This window comes from Callorhinus ursinus, unplaced genomic scaffold (genome assembly GCF_003265705.2).
Source record: "Callorhinus ursinus isolate GAN/ISIS: 27379988/994484 unplaced genomic scaffold, GSC_fseal_2.0 scaffold43, whole genome shotgun sequence".
In the NCBI taxonomy this organism is placed as follows: Eukaryota; Metazoa; Chordata; class Mammalia; order Carnivora; family Otariidae; genus Callorhinus; species Callorhinus ursinus.
In genome coordinates this window covers 2,918,098-2,937,722 of record NW_027397105.1, presented here as the reverse complement: position 1 = coordinate 2,937,722, position 19,625 = coordinate 2,918,098, and the positions used below count along the sequence as shown (strand labels likewise).

Below are 19,625 nucleotides of genomic sequence, written 5' to 3'. Positions count from 1 at the left end.
TCTAGCCCCGGTCTCCCCCCTCTGTCCCGGTCTCCCCCCTCTGTCTCTGGTCTCCCCCTCTCTGTCTCCGGTCTCCCCACTCTGTCCTGGTCTCCCCCCTCTGTCCCTGTCTCCCCCCTCTGGCCCCGGTCTCCCCCCTCTAGCCCCGGTCTCCCCCCTCTAGCCCCGGTCTCCCCCCTCTGTCCCGGTCTCCCCCCTCTGTCTCCGGTCTCCCCCTCTCTGTCTCCAGTCTCCCCGCTCTGTCCCGGTCTCCCCCTCTCTGTCTCCAGTCTCCCCACTCTGTCCTGGTCTCCCCCCTCTGGCCCAGTCTCCCCCTCTCTGGCCCCGGTCTCCCCCCTCTCTCTCCATTCTCTGTCTCCCCATCATCTCCTCTTGCTCCCTTGCATCCCTTTTATTTCCAGTCCTCAAATCTATGCAATGAACAGAGCACCTTCTCGGTGTAGAATTTGGTGCTGTCTTGAGTAAGACAGGGAGGCCTGGCCCTAAAGCTTTAAGGAAGTGAAGTCAGACCACCTCACATTCAGATCCTAGAACCAACACCTTCCAGTTGTGTGACCTTGATCTTCACATAGTCTCTAAACAGTTTCCTCATTTGTAAAATGACAGTAACATCCACGCCTACCTCATAGGTCGGGGGAGAGGAAGCGAGATGGCATCTAGTGCAAAACAATCTCTCAGTGGATGTGACCGAGTGTTAGGATGTCGTCTTCCACCATGAGGAGCTCAGTGTCCCTAGGGAGATGTCTGGCATAGTTAATTAGGAACCAAGGGGGCCATTAGCAGCTCGAGTCCACAGCTGAGGCTCTGAGTGTGACTGATGGAGGGGGTACTGTCGACACTCATGACCAGAGTCAGCCAGGGTGAGCCGGGGCCAGCAGGTGGCTCCCGGGAAGGCAGGTGGGACTGAAGCAGGCTTGGGGCCGTGGAGAGGAGAGGTGAGCAGAGAGGGGGTGGGTCCTGGGCAAAGCCAGGTTCGTTTGGGGAGGACGGAGAGGCTCAGCTGGCCATCTGTGCAGGGGCTGCATTAGAAGGCACAGAGGAGTCCGGGCCAAGGGGCTGGATCCTCATCCTCAGGGCTTCTGTGCCCAACTGAATCTTTGGGAGAAGGGCTAGTGGGAGAGGGGCAGAGGTGGGGCAAGCGGGGAGCTGGGGAGTGTCCTGGCTGGAGCGCAAGGTGGTCGCAGGTGGCTCGGGCCTGAGGGCAAGGACCCGTGAGAGGCCCTGGCAGGGCTGAGGGACCAGGGTCGCCTGAGCTGGTCCCCAGATGGACATGTGGGTCTAAACAAAGGAAGGCCCGGAAGACCCCCTAGGACAGAGCTCGATCCCAGGAACCCCGGGATCACGACCTGAGCCGAAGGCAGAGGCTTCACCAACTGAGCCTCCCAGGCGCCCCTCCTTGCTCTCTGCTTTAACACAGAGCTCCTGCCCGGTGTTTCCCCTCTTTGGGGCCTTATGGGGCAGGTACCCGGCAAATGCTATGGACCGAGGGGCGGGCAGCTCAGGGGACACTCAGGAAGTTGTCCCCGGGCTTGTGAGGTCATGGCACCCACACCCCTCGGGGCATCTGAGCACACTTGCACAGCCTCCCTCACCCACCACTTGCCACAAACCCACCTGGTAGGCGTTGCGGTCCCTTCCATTTAACTTGGCGCAGGCAGTAAGTGGTTATTACGAACTGGTATGTCCGGGCATCCACGGCCAGTCCTGGCCCTAAGGGGCCCATAGTGTCATGTGTAATAAAGGGCATCAGGAGGACATTGGATTTACCATGCAACGCAGGGAGGGCGGAGCATTTTGTGGAAGATACACACCAGGTGTGTGTTTGCGGGGTGTCAGGCCGTGCTCCCTGGTGGACTGTGTGTCTTAGATAGGTTTGATAGTAGGTGGAGATGTAGGATACAGCTCACCATGAGAGGCACAGCTTCAAAAATTCAAACAGTACAGACACCCACAAAGTGAAAAGTGCACAGCGCCCCCAGGCTGCCGCCCCCCCACCTTTTACCAGTCTGGTGTACAAAGTACACCTCCGGTTGCGTGTCGCAAGAAGGCCATGGTTGGTCGGGACCGGCTGGTGGCAGACATCCCAGCCACACAGGGGCCGGCGAAGGTCCGTGACTAGTTGGAGAAAGGCCAAGGCACCAATGAAGATTGGCAGTGTGCACCACTGGGCGTGCACATATGGAGTCACCCTTACAAAGCCTCAGCTGGTCACTAGATTTTTCTAACGGGCACACTGTTAGGCACCTCTGCTCTGGACGTTGACCTGGTCGGGTCCCTCCAGGCCTCTAGGCTGGGGGCACAGTGCCCTGGGGCAGCCCCAGGCCCCACCCTCGCCTCCCCTCCCCCTCAGGTCCGTGGGCATGAAGCTCCGCGGGCTGCTGGACCGCAAGGGCTCCTGGAAGAAGCTGGACGACATCCGGAATATCTTCTGGTGCCACAAGACGGTGATTTCAGGTGTGCAGAGCCAGGCAGATGTCTGTCCCCCACCCTACTCCGTGCTCTGCACCCTCTGCCCCATCCTGGGAAGGGGCCTTTTTTCAGCCCTTTCAGGGAGACCGTGGGACCCCCGAGAGAGGGGCTCCTGGGTTCATGGGTGGCCACCGCACAGATTCCCCTTAGGACCTCACGCCACCTCCCCTTTCTCTGGGAGGGGACAGGGGCAGGGGAGTGAGGACAGAGAGATACCCTGCTTGCCTGGGAGACTGTCAGGGCTGGATCTCGGGAAGCAGTTTCCGGACGAAGCAGCCCCCTCTCTTGCCCCCTAGAGTATGTTATGGAGCACTGGTGCGAGGACCCCTTCTTCGGGTACCAGTACCTGAACGGCGTCAATCCCGTCATGCTCCACTGCCTCTCCAGCTTGCCCAACAAGCTGCCCATCACCAATGACATGGTGGCCCCTTTGCTGGGACCCGACACCTGCCTGCAGATGGAACTAGAGGTGGGTGAGGTGCCATTATGGACAAGGGATGGGCGTGGAGGGCAGGGATGGGACGGCTGGGGCTGCAGCCAGCCTTGCACCTTTGAATTGGAGCAAATGGGGATAAGGGCCGGCTGGGGCTGGGCATGGCTGGAAGCCTGAGGTGAGGCTTGGTGGATCGTAGGAGGGAGCAGGACAGCATGGAAGAGAAGGTCCTGCTCGTGTTCTGGGGCCTCCAAGATCCCCAGTGCTGAGGCCCAAAGAAAGCGATCTTAAGGACAGGTGGAAGGCAGTGCCGCCGCATACAAGGGGGACAGTCACGGAGACTAGGAGCTCCGAGGAGGGCGTGGGAGAAGATGCTGATCAGTCTCTCTGGGGCAGCCAAGCCCTCAGGCATCCTCCAGAAGGCTGGAGATGGGGCAGTCAGTTCTGAGTGTGTGGTCATTTTCCTGTTGTTGGGTATACTGACAGGGTCACTGAGTTGAGAGAGCAGGAAGGACCAGGTATGGGGGGGCCGGGGAGAGGACGCCAGCGTATCCAGGTGGGAGGTGGCGCACCAGGGACTCAGCTGGACCTCATTCCGGACATTCTGGGGAGGGTGGGTTTCCTCACTCTGGCCATGAGCGCAGGCACCAAGCATTACTGAGGCCCCGGCTGGGGTGGGAGTGGGCGGGGAACAGAGAGGGCAGCGCAGCGCGGGTTGGAGGGCTCTGTGAGCCTCTGTGTGCCTTCCGCAGAGGGGCAACATCTTCCTAGCGGACTACTGGATCCTGGCGGAGGCCCCGGTCCACTGCCTCAACGGCCGCCCCCAGTACGTGGCCGCCCCGCTCTGCCTGCTATGGCTCAACCCGCAGGGGGCGCTGATGCCCCTGGCCATCCAGGTGAGACCTGGGGCGGGATTTCGGGGGCGGCACACTAGCAGTTTTGAGACTCACCCTTTTATTATTCTTGGGCGCAGCTCAGCCAGACCCCCGGGCCGGAAAGCCCCATCTTTCTGCCCACTGACTCTTACTGGGACTGGCTGCTGGCCAAGACGTGGGTGCGCAACTCCGAGTTCCTGGTGCACGAGAACAACACACACTTTTTGTGCACGCATTTGCTGTGCGAGGCCTTCGCCATGGCCACGCTGCGTCAGCTGCCGCTCTGCCATCCTATCTACAAGGTCTGTGTGGCCCCCGGGCGGGGGCCAGGGGAGAGGGGGCGCAGCTCGGCCTGCTCCCCTGACCCTCGGCTCCTGGGCCCTCATCCCGCCCGCAGCTCCTGCTCCCGCACACTCGCTACACGCTGCAAGTGAACACCATCGCGCGGGCCACGCTGCTCAACCCCGAGGGCCTTGTGGACAAGGTGCGGCCTCCGGCCCCCGCCCGCCGCCTCTCTGAAGCCCCGCCCCCAGGAAGCTTTGCCCCGCCCACAAGCCTCCTCGGCCTCCAATCCCACTTCACCGTCCCTGCCAGACCCATCCCTCAAGCCCCGCCTCTCCCCACCGGTTTCCCCTACTTGCCCCGCCCACAAGCCCGGGCCCCGCCCCCTCGGGCCCGGCTTCCGAAGTCTCCCGCAGGTGGGCAGAGCAGCGCCCCTCGATCTCATCCCCTGTCCGACCCTGCGCCGGCGTCACTGCTTTCTTTCAGTTACCAAATACCGAGGGAGTTCCTCCTATGCACGTAGTAGGACCGCAACTTCTGCAGCCCGCGTCAGTCCCTGCGGTGGTTTGACCCGTGGTCTTGGACTCCTTGATTAACTGGAACATCCCCGTGGGGGAGTCACTGGCCTCGTCCCGTCCCCAAGCCGAGCTGTGTTGTGTTCTCAGGTCACCTCGGTCGGGAGGCAAGGCCTCCTCTACCTCATGAGCACCGCTCTGGCCCACTTCACCTACACCGATTTCTGCCTTCCGGACAGCTTGCGGGCCCGCGGCGTCCTGGCCATCCCCAACTACCATTACCGGGACGACGGCCTGAGGATCTGGGCGGCCATTGAGAGGTGCGGGGTGCGGGCCCAGGACCCTGCAACCAGTCTGGCCCCACCAGGGCCTCCTGGCCCAGGGTCAGTGTGGACCCCTGTTCTCATGCACGCTGGGGAGCTTGGGGCTGGGGGTCGCAGGTGCTTCAGGCCCCACCAGGGAGCACCCCCAGGGTGAGAGTTAGGATTGGGGTCCTCAATGAAATGACAGGTAGCTGCAGGCTGGGGAGGGGCTGGGCTGTGTATGAACACAGGGGAGGAAGGAGAGGACAGGGTGTCCAGAGGAATGGAGGGGGGTGGCAGGTGCAACAGTGAGGTGTGGGCTAGGGCCCCCAGGCTCTCCACAGTGCCCTCCCCACCCCCAGACCCCTGGGTGGGAAGAAGACTCAGAGCACCCATGACTCAGGAGTGGCCAAACCTGGGCCCTTGGGCTCCCTCTGGATCTGGAGGTTCCCACTGGCCCGTGGTGGGCTCTCGGTGGACACTGGCTGTCTGGCTCTCCCCAGCCTGAGTGGCACTGGGCCTTGGATTTTTGGCCAGGCCCGAGTCCCAGGTCACCCCCGTGGCACGAGCATCTCTTTCCTGCAGCTTCGTCTCCGAAATCGTGGGCTACTATTATCTCAGTGATGCATCTGTGCAGCAGGACTCGGAGCTGCAGGCCTGGGTCGGCGAGATTTTTGCTTGGGCGTTCCTGGGCCGGGAAAGCTCAGGTATCCCATCCCCCAACCACAAGCTCCCAATGACCTGGTGTTCCCTCTGGCCTCACTTGTTCCTTAGTTCTTATTTATGGACAAGCCTTTGAAGTACATCCTATTATTAGCCCTGCTGAACAGATGAGGAACAGGCACAGAGAAGGCTTTGCAGATAGTGGCAGAGGCGGGCTCCAGAGCCGGCTCTCACGGTCTCCAAAGTCCTTGCCTGCAGGCACTACACTGTGACCCTCTGATTCTTCCTCGACTTTTACTCGAGCCTGTCCGTCCACCACTGCTTGCTGAGCTCTGTGGATGTGTCCCATCATGTGGTAGGAGCATCTCCAGCCTCAAAGGTTGAGGATTCTGGAACCTTCTCTCATACTTCCTCATGCTTGTCCCACCAGGTGGCCCCTCTAGCCACCAACCTCTCTCATTTCTTTGGGCCTCTTGGAGAGACGTGATCCTGCTGCTGCCTGGTTCTTCCTTATTAATACCTGTCACCTGGCACTAACGTCCCCCCTTCTGACACTGCCCGAGAGGATTTTGAGACCCATGGACCCCAGTGGCCCCCTCTCCCTCCCCCTTTGCTTAACTTCAGCAGACCACCCTCCCTTCCTTAAAGTCTTCCCTTAGCCCCAGGGAGGAAACATCCTCTGCGCCTCCCACTTCCTCCCGGGCCTCTGCCATGTCCCTGTCCCAGCGGTTGGCTTGTCCCGCCTGGGTCTCTGTCTCCTCTCTACCCTCCCGTGATGGACTGATCCTTTCTCCCGTTTCTCCTCTGGAGCTGACTCCAGACTTGGAAATCCCTCTGCCCCACATTCCCTGAAGAACTTTCCATTTCCGCTCCTGTCTCATTGTCACCCTTGAGACCAGCACACAAAAACTACCAGCTACAGGTTCTGAGACTTTTTTTTTCTTTAGACAACAAATTTTAAACATACAGAAAAGTAGAGAGTATAACGTAACGTACACCCATTCACCCACTGCCCAGATTCCACAAGCATTCATTTGATTAATCTGTCGCTTTTATTTATTGCTGAAGTCTTTTAAATTACATCTATCTCATATTTTACTCCCAATCAATATGCAACTCAAAAAACCCCCCATTTTTCTACACAATCACAATACTGTCATCACGCTTGACGAAACTGACAATAAACTCCAATATGGCGCATGTAGAGGGAGAAGCAGACTCCCCACTGAGCAGGGTGCCCGATGTGGGGCTCGATCCCAGGACCCCAGGATCATTTCCTGAGCTGAAGGCAGATGCTTCACCAACTGAGCCACCCAGGAGCCCCTCTTTTGGATCTTTAAAGGATGACCCGTCCCCTGCTTAGCAAGCCCACTGTCAATCCTGGGCTGACCTGATCCTGACTGCTTCCTCCCCCAAGGGCAGTTGTTTTTTTTTTTTCCTCTTTGGGGCTGTTTTTTATTTAAGACCTGGGGCAGCAGGGGGTGTAATTACTGTTGGCTGATTCTCCTATCTCACTTTATTCAACCTGTCTCTGACTCAGTACATCAGAGCATTCTTCAGATGGACAAACATCTCTGACATTGCAAGCTTATCGCAGATTCCTGGTTTGAGACAAGGCACACTCATTCATTAACTTCAGTCAGTGTGACTTTTGCTTACATATTTCACAGGGAACAAATTAACAATGGGAACTACAGAAAAATCCCCAGAGGGCCTGACTTCTTTTGCCTTTTAATCTTGGCCCTTCCAGGTTAGATTATCTACCCCAAAGGGAACATCCCAGGAAATTCTCACAGGCTCCCAAGTCAGACGCCCGGTCCTTCCTCCAACCCTCTGCATCCTCACTGCAAACCCACCCAGTCCCGGTCCTCATACTGTGACAGTTTCTTCCCTACCGGCCTCACCGTTCCTAGCCTCTTGCTGCCCACCCATCAGGTTGTCGGGCCACCGCCCTGACAATCCTCCGGAATTGTGCCCAGAAACTGCGTGGCCTGGCACATGCTTTGGCCTCACCTCCAATAAGTACCTCCCTGCCCCTTTGCCTTGCTGATGCTTCATTCCTTCCCAATCTGCCTTCTTACCTTCTTAGGCATTCACTCCAGTCAACCAATAATTACCGGGCTCTTAATATTAAGTTTTGTTCCAGCGGCTGGGGTTTAGCAGTGAACATGACGGACGAAACTCCTGGCCTTCACGGAGCTTCCCATTCTAGCGGGGAGATTCAGATAATCACCAGACAAATATGTCAGGGGGTGGGCTAGGGGCGCTCAGGAAAAGGAAACAGCATGTTGAGGTAGGGGGGTTATTTCAGCTTGGCAGTCCAGGAAGGCCTCTCGGAGGAGGTGACATTTGAGTAGAGAGCTAGTTCTGCGGATAACTGGTTTTAGCAAGGGGGTGACGTGATCAGATTTATGATTCTAAAGTCTCAGCATCTCTGGCCTGCAGGGACAAGGGTGGAAGCAGGTGGGTTCATGCAGGAAGTATTTGCCGATATGCGCGGCATGAGATAAAAGGGGGAAAGAGCTCACAGACTGTGGTCTGAGCGACTGGACAAAGCGACCAGAATGGGACCACCGTGGGAGGGACAGATCTGGGGAGTGAGCGGGGGAGGAGGGCCAAGCGTCAGGGTTTGCAGGGCTGACGTCTGAGAGGCCGCGTAGACACCCACCTTGGAGTGTCAGATGGCAGCCGCAGAGTTATGCCCGCGGCCGTGTCTAGAATTCAGGGGCCAGACGGAGCAGGAGGTGTGAATTTGGGAGTCATCGGCCAGTGGGAAGCGGTTAAAGCCATCGATGTGGAGGAGAGCAATGATGTACAGAGAGGGGGGGACCCAGGGCTGAGCCTGAAAATGCCTTCTTCCTCTGTGATCTTTCTCCCATTCAGAGCTCACCCACCCTTGTCTTCCTGCAGGGAGGTCTCCCCTAAGCGCCTCAGCCCCAGTGTCTGTCTCTGCCCTGCCTGTGCTCCCCTCAGAGAGCCCAGCCCTGGTCTTGGAGCCCCCTTCTGCTTCCATCACTGCGAACTTATGAGTAACACACTCTGGTCCCCTGCCTTTGTTGCTAAGCCCAGCTGTGGACGATCCGCCACTGGGTGCTTGGACAAATCTTGGCAAACCGGGTAGAATTAAATCATTAAGGGCTGGGGCGCCTGGGTGGCTCAGTCTGTCGGGCACCCGGCTCTTGGTTTCGGCTCGGGTCCTGATCTCAGTGTTCCTGGGGTCGAGCCCTGTGTCAGGCTCCGCGCTTGGCTGGAAGATTCTCTCTCTCCCCCTCTCCCTCCCCCTCTGCCCCTACCCCCATTCTCATTCTCTCGAATAAATAAATAAATCTTTTAAAAAAATCATTAAGTGCTATCAGGGGTTGCAGATAGAAGTGGGGAGAAGACCCAACTTGGCTGTCAACTTGGACTTGGTTCCTCTCTTGTGAGCTCTGCCGGCCGGGCGTTTTCTGGTCCAATCCCAGTGGCCCGCTCCTATCCCGACCCCCTTCAGAGACCGCAAACCTTGGTCATGTCCCTAACCTCAGCCCAGCCCTAATCTTAGTGAAAAGACAGTGGTGGCCAAATGCTCAGCGCTCTCATCCTCACTTTCCCCTTGCGGGGAGCCCTAGCCCTGAGCTGCCCCCCAGGAATCCGGTCCTCTCCCTCCACACCCTTTTCCCTTCCTCCCACACCCAGGCTTCCCACGCCGGCTGTGCACTCCGGGAGAGCTGGTGAAGTTCCTCACTGCAATCATCTTCAACTGCTCCGCCCAGCACGCCGCTGTCAACAGTGGGCAGGTGAGGTGGCAGGGGGCAGGCCTGGGGGCACTGGGCTATGCAAGGTTAGGCTCAGCACTGGGCGTGAGGCCAGAGTTGGGGTTGAGAGCATGGGTGGGTCAGAGTTGAGGTGGGTTTACGTTTGGGGCTGAGGTTGGCTGGTGACTGGGTGGAGTGAAGGAGTGAAGGGCCAGTGTTGGATGAGGACTGGGGTGGAGCGGGGCTCAGGATTGTAAGTGTTTTGTGGGGAGTAAAACCTATGGGGCCTGTCACGGTGAGGACGCAGCCAAGGGGAGTATCAGGCTGTGCTGGGTGGCATGCCAGCCCTTTGACTAGAGCCCTCTTTGGGTTCTGCTCCTTCCTTGGTGATTCACTCCACCTAGTCCTGGAACACTGGGTGGGGAGTGACAAGGGGTGAGCCCCCTACCCCACTTCTGGAACTTTTTACCCTACACCCCTCCCTCTTTTCTCTTTCCGCCATCCCTTCATTTCTCAACTGCAAGTACTGGGATGGCAGGGTGAGATCAGGGATGAGGAAGGAGCTGGTTCTCCCACTCTGGCCAGCTGACTCAACTGGGGTGGGGTCTCTACAGCATGACTTTGGGGCCTGGATGCCCAACACCCCGTCATCCATGAGGCAGCCCCCACCACAGACCAAGGGGACCGCCACCCTGAAGAGTTACCTAGACACCCTCCCAGAAGTGAATGTCACCTGTAACAACCTTCTCCTCTTCTGGTTGGTCAGCCAGGAGCCCAAAGACCAGGTGTGTATGGGGTGTAGGGTGGTGGGGGTGGGGGTTTACAGGGCCTAGGCAGTGGCCGTGGTGGTAGCTGTTCCAGGGGGGCTTAGGGACTGAGTGCTGCCATTTATGCCCACTGCTGAGCTTGTCTTGGGTTCCTCAGTTTCTTTAGGAAATGATAACTGATCCCCAAAGACATACATGGAAGCAAATACCAGTTTAGTGGCTGGGGCACAATGTCTATCAAATTCACCAGTTTACCAATCCACCCATCCATCCATCCATCCATCTATCTATCCATATGTCCATCCAACCACCCACCTATCCATCCATCCATCCCTCCATCCACCCACCCATCCACCCATCCACCCATCTGTCCATCCATCCATTCATCCATCCACTTATTCCTCCATCAACCATTCATCCATTAACTGCTCATCCATTCATCTAAACATTCAACACACATTATTTTGGATACCTCGCACATGTCAAGATGGCACTGGGCACGTAAAGCTGAATGAGACCTTCCTGCCTTCAGGAATCCTATGGTCTAGTTGAGGAGACACACAGGGACATGAAAAAGGCCATCACAGTGTTGTAGGAATCATTTATGTACAAACACATACTTCATGAGCATTTGCAATGTGCCAGACATTGGGGGGCAGATCTGAACCCTATCCTCATGAGCTTAGTCTCGTAATAGAGGTGAGAATGGGGACTTGTGGAATGTGACCAAGTCTGGGCGAACCCAGGAAGGCTTCTTGGAGGAAGTGACATCAAAGCTGAAACCTGTAGGACAAGTAGGAGCTCGGCAGACAAAGGAAGGGCAGGGTTAGTTTCTAGACAAGAGGAAGGACACAACCAAGTGAAACGAAGTGAAGGTGAGTCCGTTGGTGTGTTGGTAGGATTGTAAATGTTTCGTGAGGGCACAGTGTTCATTCAGAGGAGGATGGGGAGCCACTGAAGAGCTTTAAGCCCGGGGTGACATGGCTGAATTTATGTTTTAGCAAGGGCGTGTGGTTGGTTGGAAGGGGCAGTTCTAGGCAGGTGAGGAGGCTGTCAGGTCGGCTTGACCAGGGGAACAGCCCCTTGATCCCTAATTACCAATATTTTCATTCACGTGTGGTATCATCAATCCCACCTCTGCCCTCCTGGTCTTGTTCACAAGCCCTCTGACGTCACAGGAATGTCCTCATTTCTCATGCTTGACTCCATTTGGTGCAGGTGCATGTCATCTTCCTAACAAGTTTTAATTACCATCTCATGGCCTGGGAATGCCAGGAACTCATCCCTGGATCCTGTTCCTTTCTGGTCCCATTTCCCAAGGACTTGGAGACATTCTTTTTCTTTTCTTTTCTTTTTTTTTTCATTATAAAGGAAAACACTCTGGGGTTCTTTTTGTCTACTCACAGAATACTCTATTACTATTCCCAATACTCTCATTCAATACTTCTAGCCACTGAACGTGTGTGGGACCAGTGGGGTGTCAGATAATTTAACTCAGTTCTGACACTCTCCTTGCAGATAGTGGCAGGTCCTACGGGTTCAGACTCAGTCCCAAAAGACTGCCATGCCCCCCCATGCCAACCTCAAGCCCAGGTTGTCACCTGGGCTTCTGACCCACCAGCTAAAAATCAGAGGTTTCTACAACCCCCCCCCACGCCCCTGCCACCCCAGGTTTGGTCATTTGCTGAACTGAACTCAGGGAAAACAGTTTACTTATTAGATTACTGGTTTATTTATTATAAAAGGACATAACTCAGGAACAGCCAGAGATGTGCTGGGCAAGGTGTGTGGGAGGGGGTGCAGGGCTGACTTGCTCTCTCTGGCTGCCCTGCTCTACCCATACCTCCATGTGTTCACCAGCCTGGAAGCTCTCCAAACCCCTGCTGCTAGGGTTTTCCTGTCTCATTATTACCTAAATGTGATTAATTGAATCATTGGCCACTGAGGATTAAGTCAACCTCCAGCCCCTCTCTCCTCCCCAGAGATTGGGGGCTGGAACTGCAAATTCCAACCCTCTAATCACGTGGTTGCCTCTCCTGGCAACCACCCCCATCCTTAGGGGCTTTCCAGAAGTCACTGCATGAACTGTAAACTCAGGTGTGGTTGAAAGGGTCTTATTATAACAATTATAACAAGACACCTTTAACACTTGAACGCTTACAAAATTATAAGGGTTTCAGGAGCTCTGTGCCAGGAAAGGGAGGAAGCCCAAATGTATATTCTTTACTGTAAATCGCAATATCACAGTGGTGAGGGATGACAAGCAAAAGAAGAGGATGGGGGTGGAGGGCTCCCTCCGAGAAGCCAGTGGTGGGGTCTACCTTAGAAAATTATTAACAACAGTGGGGCGCCTGGGTGGCTCAGTTGTTAAGCCTCTGCCGTCAGCTCAGGTCATGATCCCAGGGTCCTGGGATCGAGCCCCGCATCAGGCTCCCCGCTCAGCGGGAAGTCTGCTTCTCCCTCTCCCACTCCCCCTGCTTGTGTTCCCTCTCTCGCTGTGTCTCTCTCTGTCAAATAAATAAATAAATAAAATCTTTTAAAAAATTATTAACAACAGTAGCTATAGCTTCTTGGGGATCTCTCATGTCTCAGTCATTAAATCAGATACCTTATGTATGCTGTGTATGCTATTTTAAAATACAAAGTAGGTAAGGATCTTTATTTAAAATGCTTAATACAGTGCCTGGCATATAAGTGTTCAATAGATGGTAGTTCCATTTTTTAAAAATATTTAAAAAAATTTTTAAGTAATCTCTACCCCCTACGTGGGGCTTGAACTCACAACCCTGAGATCAAGAGTCGCACGTTCCACCAATGGAACTGGCCAGGCACCCCAAACAGTAGTTGCATTTTACAGGGGGGAAAACTAAAGCAAGTTGGTTCAGAGACACTAAGCAAATTGCCCAAGGTCACAGAGCTAGTACGTAGGCTTTGAACCCAGCCTGTCCTGTTCCTGTGTTCTGCGTTTTGGACAGCTACACTATAGTTTTAGAAATTAGATGTCAATCTGGTAAATAAGACATAAAACTGATTCTTTGAAAATACCAATAAAATAAAGAAACCAGAGACAATCCCAATCAAAAGAGTTGAGAGAACATCAATGTACATTTGGTAGGAGTGGAAAAGCAAACAGCCAATAATTGAGAAGGTTGAAGAAATCACAAGAAAGCATGACTTGCAGTTTTATGAAAACACATTTGGAAATCAAGGTGAAAGAGATGATTTTCTAGGAAAACAATAAAGAAAAATTGACACCCGAAGAGATGAAAACCACACATAAGTGGAAAGGAGTATAAAAGATCTGATCCCCCTCCTCGCAAAGGGAGATTCTACTAAACCTTCAAGGACCAAGTCATTCTTAAATCACTCAAACTGCTTGAAAGTATAGAAAAAAAGTAGACACTCCCAAATCATGTTACTAGGAACCTCGATTCCAGCACCTGGCCAAGGTGATGCTCTTAAGAAGGGAAGTGGGTCTCCAGTAGAAAGTTCTAGTCCCAGATCCACACTTCCCTGGGTGTGACCCTGGATATGTAATTGGGCCTCTCCAAGCCTTAGTTTCCTTATCTATGAAGTGGGAATGATAAGAGCACCTGTCTTACAGGATTGTTGTGCCGTCATGATAGTTCATGTCAAGTGCTTGCAACGTGTCAGCTGTAATTAAGAAAATGAAATTATAAATGTGTTCCACTTAGCTACAACAATCTTAAAAATACATCATTAGCCAATGAAGGCCAATACTGCATAGTAAGACAATAATACGCTGTGCTGAGGTCTAGTTTATTCTAGGAATGAGAGGTCGGTTCACCCTGATGAAATCTAACGATGTAATTTATTACATCCATAAAGTAACACCATATAATCATCTCAATACGTGAAAGAAGCGTTTGCTAAGTGTGGACAGTCATTACTAACGAAAACTCAGTGTGAAAATGAAACTCCCATACCACGTTTGATTTTTAAAGATTTTATTTATTTGTTAGAGAGAGAGAGAGCGCACAGAAGCAGGGGAAGTGGGAGAGGGAGAAGCAGGCTCCCCGCTGAGCAGGGAGCCCAACTCAGGGCTCGAACTCATGATCTGAGTCAGATCCATGATCCGAGCCGAAACCAAGAGCTGGACATTTTAACTGACTGAGCCACCCAGGCACCCCAAGACCAAGAATTTTGAAGCATCAGGATTATTGGCAACAATTAGATTGTATGCGGGTTATACTGGACAGGAGGTGCAGGCTGGTTAGGAGGCTAGGCCCCCGGAACTGAGGAGCTGAGCTGCTTCTGCGGACTGATCACGGAGAGAGGGGCCATCCCGTCCTGCCACAGGACGGCACCCACTAGAAGCTCACTGCGATGCTTGCCGATTGTGGTTGGCCGGGCTCTAAAGTGAGCCCGGGCATGGTGATTGTGTTGGGTGGATTGGCGAGATGCCTTCAGAACTAGTTGTCATCTTCAGGGGTTGGATTTTGTGAAATGGCGGAGTGACAGGTGTATCCTGGGTCCTATTTGCTGGAGCATGTTTATGTTGATTTCATAACATGTTGGGTTGATTTGTGTTATGAACATGCTTGTACTTCTTCGGTTCACAGAGCAGCAGACCAGGCGTTTAAAGTGGACCTTTAAAAAGGTGTTCTGGTCCAATGCATCCACTTTCAGGTGCAGAAACGGTCTCCGAGCGATAGTATCAGGCAGAGGGCTACCAGCAGAGGGAGCACTAACCTCAGGCTAACCATTCCAGCCCCCACACTCCCTGGGTTGTGTCTCCCCACCCCACCCCACCCCCGCCCCCTCTCTGGGCAGGCTCCCTGGAGTGGGGAGTGGTGGTTTGGCGGGCTCACGTTTGCAGTAACTATGGCTGGGTCAAGCCCTTGGAGCTACCCTGACTCTGTGTTGGCAAACGTGGTCCTTCACTCTTCTTCATCCCATCCTGACCGTCGGCCTGACCGCCTCCTGGTTTTCTCCCAGCGGCCCCTGGGCACCTACCCGGATGAGCACTTCACGGAGGAGGCCCCTCAGCGAAGCATCGCCGCCTTCCAGAACCGCCTGGCCCAGATTTCACGGGAGATCCGGGAGCGGAACCAGGGTCTGGAGCTGCCCTACGCCTACCTGGACCCTCCCCTCATCGAGAACAGTGTCTCCATTTGACCCACTCCTCCTACTGCCCTGGAAAAAGGCTCCAGCTCAAGGACATGAGGAGGGCCGGCGTGTCAGGGTCCCCTCTGTTCCCACTCAGCTGGAGCCTTCTCTGCACCTGGGGACTTCCCCCCCCAGGGTGGCTCTAGCCTCCTACGGGTGGGCCCTGAGCAGTGGGGGACCCGTACAGCAGCGTCCAGGGTGAGAAGCCGCTGCCTAACATCGAACGCACAGCACGTCCTTCAAGAGGAAGGAACCCCATCACCCCTTTCTCTACTTGAGCAGCCTCCTAATTTCCCTCTCCTGTGAAAACCTACCTCCTCCCATTGGGAAACCCACAAGGACTCTGAGCTCCCCTTTCCCGTCCTCCCCTGTCCCCAAACCCTTCCTCTTGCCTTGTTGCTTTGTTTCCGCTTTCCTCCAAGCCTAGGACCACCCAGTCTTAACTTCCCTCTTTGGAAGAGCCTGGAAAATGGGCAAGAAAAGATGTGTGGCCTGGGTCTGCCCCATGGTCCCCGTTGACATCAGCATCTTTAAAGGGAGGGTTAGGATTACAGCCCAGCTTCCCTGGACCTCTAGCTGCAGGCCTCCGGGAGCTTGGGTGTGTGGGGGGACCCTCTCCAGCCCTTGTCCTGTCTCCTCCCTCCTGTTTTCCTGTCCTTGAGCCCAATGAATTCAATAAAATCCAACATATTTGGCTCCCATTTCATTTTTGATTTGGGGTGTGTGTATGTGTGTATTGTGTGTGTTGTGTATTTGTGCGTGTGTGTGTGTGCGCGCGTGTGTGTAGGTGGCTGGGGTGGCAGGGGATGGGAGAAGGAGCGAGCAGTAGGGAGTCCCTGGATCATCTACTCTGGAGACAGGGAGCCTCCCAGCTCAACCCACCACCTAGCCAGGCCCCACCTTCCTGCCTTCACCCCGCTGAGTGTGTCACCCATCAGGAGATGAAGGAATAGCCAGACTCAAGGGGCTGATAGGAAAAAAGCAGGTGCTTTGCAAAGAATCCAGCTTCTGGGTGTGGGAGTTACTAGTGCTGCCCCTGGGATTCTGTTACTCTGCTGATACAGGGAAGACTCAGTCTCCGGGCCTCTGGTGGATGCGAGGAGTCAGGCTGAGCTCTGGGCAACCAGCTCCGTGCAGAAGGGATGCAGGAGGCAGGTCCTCTCCAGGTTGGGGCATTTAGTCGCTGGTGCGAGCCCCTCCAGAGATCCCCCCTCTCTCTGCCTCTGCTGTTTTGGAAGCCCACGTGGAGACAGCATAGCCATCAGCTCCTGTCTCAGAGGGACCAGGACAGAGCCCCTTGCTAACCTGGGCTGGACGAGGAGCTGAGCGAGAAATACACTTTCGTTGGGTCCCACCACTGAGATTTTGGGATGGTTTGTCATTGCAGGATTACCGACACAGATAGTAATCTGGGGAGTCTGATGTTCTCCCTTGCAGCCCCAAAGCCCTTAGAAATAGAGACACGGTGCGCCTGGATGGCTCAGTTGGTGAAGTGTCTGCCTTCAGCTCAGGTCATGAATCCGGGGTCCTGGGATCGGGCTCCCTGCTCAGTGGGGAGTCCGCTTCTCCCTCTTCCTCTGCCCTTCCCCCCTCAAATAAATAAATAAAACCTAAAAAAAAAAAAAAAAAAAGAACAAGATCAAAGGACTGGGAACTAGCCAGAGGCACCCCTGTGTGGCCAGGACTGTGGCAGAGGCTGGACAGTTGGGCCCCTTATAGGACTGGGCTTTGACTTAGAACAGCAAGACCAGGATATAGAACACACACACACGTACACGCACATGCACACACAGCCTGTCCCTCCAGACACACCTTGACCACCACCGAAGTTAGCATTAGAAGGCATGCCCATGCTAAAAATGGCCCCAAGCCAGAGAGGGAGGGATGCGGGCGGATCACTGGAATCAGCCGGCTGGGAGGGAGATGTACTGTGGAGACACACCCGGCCGTGCATAGGGTTCGGCTTATGCTCTGGGCCCCTTCCGGGGACAGGATGTGGGGAAGGGGCTTGAGCCCCGTCCGATTGAGGGCTTCCTCCAGCCGGCACTCTGGACCCCTGTGTGCTTTCTGGTCTGGAAGGAGACTGGCAGAGTGGGAAGAACACCAGCCTCTTTTCCCAGCTGGTGTTGAGCAAGTGCCTCAGGCTCAGTGGCCCCAATGTGTCAGATACATGGGAGGGACATGAAGACCTGGGAAGTCCCTTCCAGCGTCGACATTCTAGGATCCACTTGCCTCAAGGCTCCCGTGTCCCTAGATGCTGTTCGCTGTTGGGGAAGCAGCTGTGAACTCCCTGGGCACCACCCCAACTACCACCGGTTCACAGGGAGACAGACAGCAAGCACACGAACAAATAGATCCTTTGAGATGGCTGTGGGTGGGGCTGGGGGATGCAACAGGGCGGTGTGTTAGCAGGACCTGGGGTGAGGCGACTTGAGGTCTGGTGGTCAGGGAAGGCCACTCCAGCTAGATGAGACCAGGATCAGAACAAACCACTAGAAACAGCCTGGTGGGGGGGTGGGGGCTGGGGTGGGACGGTGTTACAGACCATGTGTTCAAGGAACAGAGAGAGGGCCAGAGTTGCTGGGATAAGGTGACGGAGGGGTGGACGGAAGATGGTCACGCACAGTCCTGAGGTCCACAGTGCGTCCTTGGATTTGATTCTAAGGACAACGCCGTGTTATGCTCTGGCAAAAGCTTTAAGCAGGAGAGTGACCCCATTTGATTTTTCTCCTGTGTCCTGGGGTGTGGGGCCGCAGGGCTGCTCCCCGCCTTGCAGGGCTTGGGGTGGGGTAAGCAGGGTTGCCCCAGCAGTGAGGACTCAGCTTCCTGTGTGGGTGGCCATTGCGGCCAAACCAGTGCGCTCGCATCCTTCCTAGGGACCTGCTCTCCGGTCCACCCCTGGTCCAGGAGAACCAGTTTTTCAGCCCAGTGAGCACCTACCCAGAGGCACGCATCCACGTTTGGGCTGTAAGTGGGGAGCACCCCATCTTCATTCTCATGCCTAGTCCCATCCACATTCCCAGCCATGTTTGAGTCCCCACCGTCCTCATCTCTGTCTGCTTCCTTCAGGGACCTAATTCCCACTCCAGACTCTTGCCCTGATCAAACCCAGAGCCACCATTCCTGCTTTTCGGGGGGACAAATGGATTGGCTGAGGGGACATCTATTGATCACAGGTTATGATTTGAGGAGGCAGCTTTTGGGGGATGGAGGTAGATCCCCACCATCTGGGGGTGACACCCAAACACTTCTACACCATCAGCTCCCTGCCCTGCTCCCCCAAACTCCCCCTTTTGCTTTACCTTGCAGGCCCCCCGCCTCCTCCCCACACCCCACTATGTGATTTTACCACTGGATTAGAAGGTTCAGGAGGGACCTCTCGCACCCACTGACTTGGACTCTGTTCCAGCGGGGCCTGGAAATGCCACTTCCCAAACCCCTGAGCTTCAATCCCCAAGCCACCCCCCGCCCTGCTCCGCACCAGAGATTAGCAGCCCCCTGGGGGCACAGTCTCCAGGAAAGGGGAGTGGCTACAAGGTCGGAGGCTGGGAGAGCTTGCATGGAATTTGCATCTTATGATGCAAATTTGCACCATCAGGCTGCTAGCATCCCCCGAGAGTCATCTGGGTGGCTGAGCAGAGTCCAGGAGGGCAGGCCCGACCTGCCTAACAGCTCCTGTCCTCAGCCCAGGGCAGCACTGTACCACGCAGATGAGATAGCCCTGCCAATCCCCCATAGTCATACACAGGCATGACTACCCCCAGCCTTCTCCCCCATCCTGCCCCATCCCCTTAACCTATTCTTCTCCCTCCCATCACCAACCCGGCGCCCTGCCCCTGGCCTGGCGTTTACCCCAGTCTAGCTCTCCTCTCCCCCTAATCAAGCCCCATCCCTGATGCACTTCCCAGCCCCGGCCTTGTCCTCATCCCACCAGCCCACCTGACCATTAAGAACCATGTTTCGAGAGTGTCCCAGGTGCCAGGTACTGTGCCAGGAGGTGGGGAGAAAACCCAACCAAATGATGGACAGTCTAATCTAGTGGGGAAGATGGGCATCAAAGATGTTAGCTGCAGTGCTGTGAGAACCATTAGTAGTGAAATTTGGCCTTCCTTGATGAGGCCCTTATCAAGCTAAGATCAGAAGGAAGAGGAAACTTAACCAGGTCCAAGAGGTAGAGTGGGACAGCATGTGCAAAAGTCCTGTGGTTGGAAGGGGGATTGACCTTACTTCCTTCATGCTTTTATTCAAAAGTCCCCCTGTCAAAGGGCACTTCCCTGACCCCTCTTTATCTAAAGTTTGCTCCTTTATACTTTATAATTTCTTTCCCTGCTTCTCTTCAGTACTTGATCACTAACATAATACTTTATTTACTTCATTAGTAGGGTGTATTGTCTGTTTCCTCCACTAGAAGGTAAGCTACAGGAGGAAGGGTGGTGATTTGCTTTGGGACGAGAC

The 19,625-nt window shown here is 54.9% G+C and overlaps 1 protein-coding gene across 3 annotated transcripts in view; it reads left to right on the top strand.

Moving 5' to 3' along the window:
- Window positions 1–15,860, top strand: part of ALOXE3 (arachidonate epidermal lipoxygenase 3) — an 18,943-nt gene extending 3,083 nt beyond the window's left edge. Inside the window, exons 6-15 of one of the 3 annotated variants that reach the window (XM_073881665.1) lie at window positions 2,351–2,454; window positions 2,766–2,938; window positions 3,655–3,798; window positions 3,876–4,079; window positions 4,175–4,261; window positions 4,725–4,894; window positions 5,462–5,583; window positions 9,215–9,315; window positions 9,798–10,058; window positions 15,000–15,860. In XM_073881665.1, coding sequence (XP_073737766.1) covers window positions 2,351–2,454; window positions 2,766–2,938; window positions 3,655–3,798; window positions 3,876–4,079; window positions 4,175–4,261; window positions 4,725–4,894; window positions 5,462–5,583; window positions 9,215–9,315; window positions 9,798–10,058; window positions 15,000–15,179 — 1,546 coding nt within the window. In that variant the 3' untranslated portion in view covers window positions 15,180–15,860. Of the gene's footprint in view, window positions 1–2,350; window positions 2,455–2,765; window positions 2,939–3,654; window positions 3,799–3,875; window positions 4,080–4,174; window positions 4,262–4,724; window positions 4,895–5,461; window positions 5,584–9,214; window positions 9,316–9,797; window positions 10,059–14,999 lie in introns of those variants that run through there. The other 2 variants (XM_025864148.2, XM_073881666.1) reach the window with 2 other exon arrangements.
- The last annotated feature ends 3,765 nt before the right edge of the window (window positions 15,861–19,625 follow it).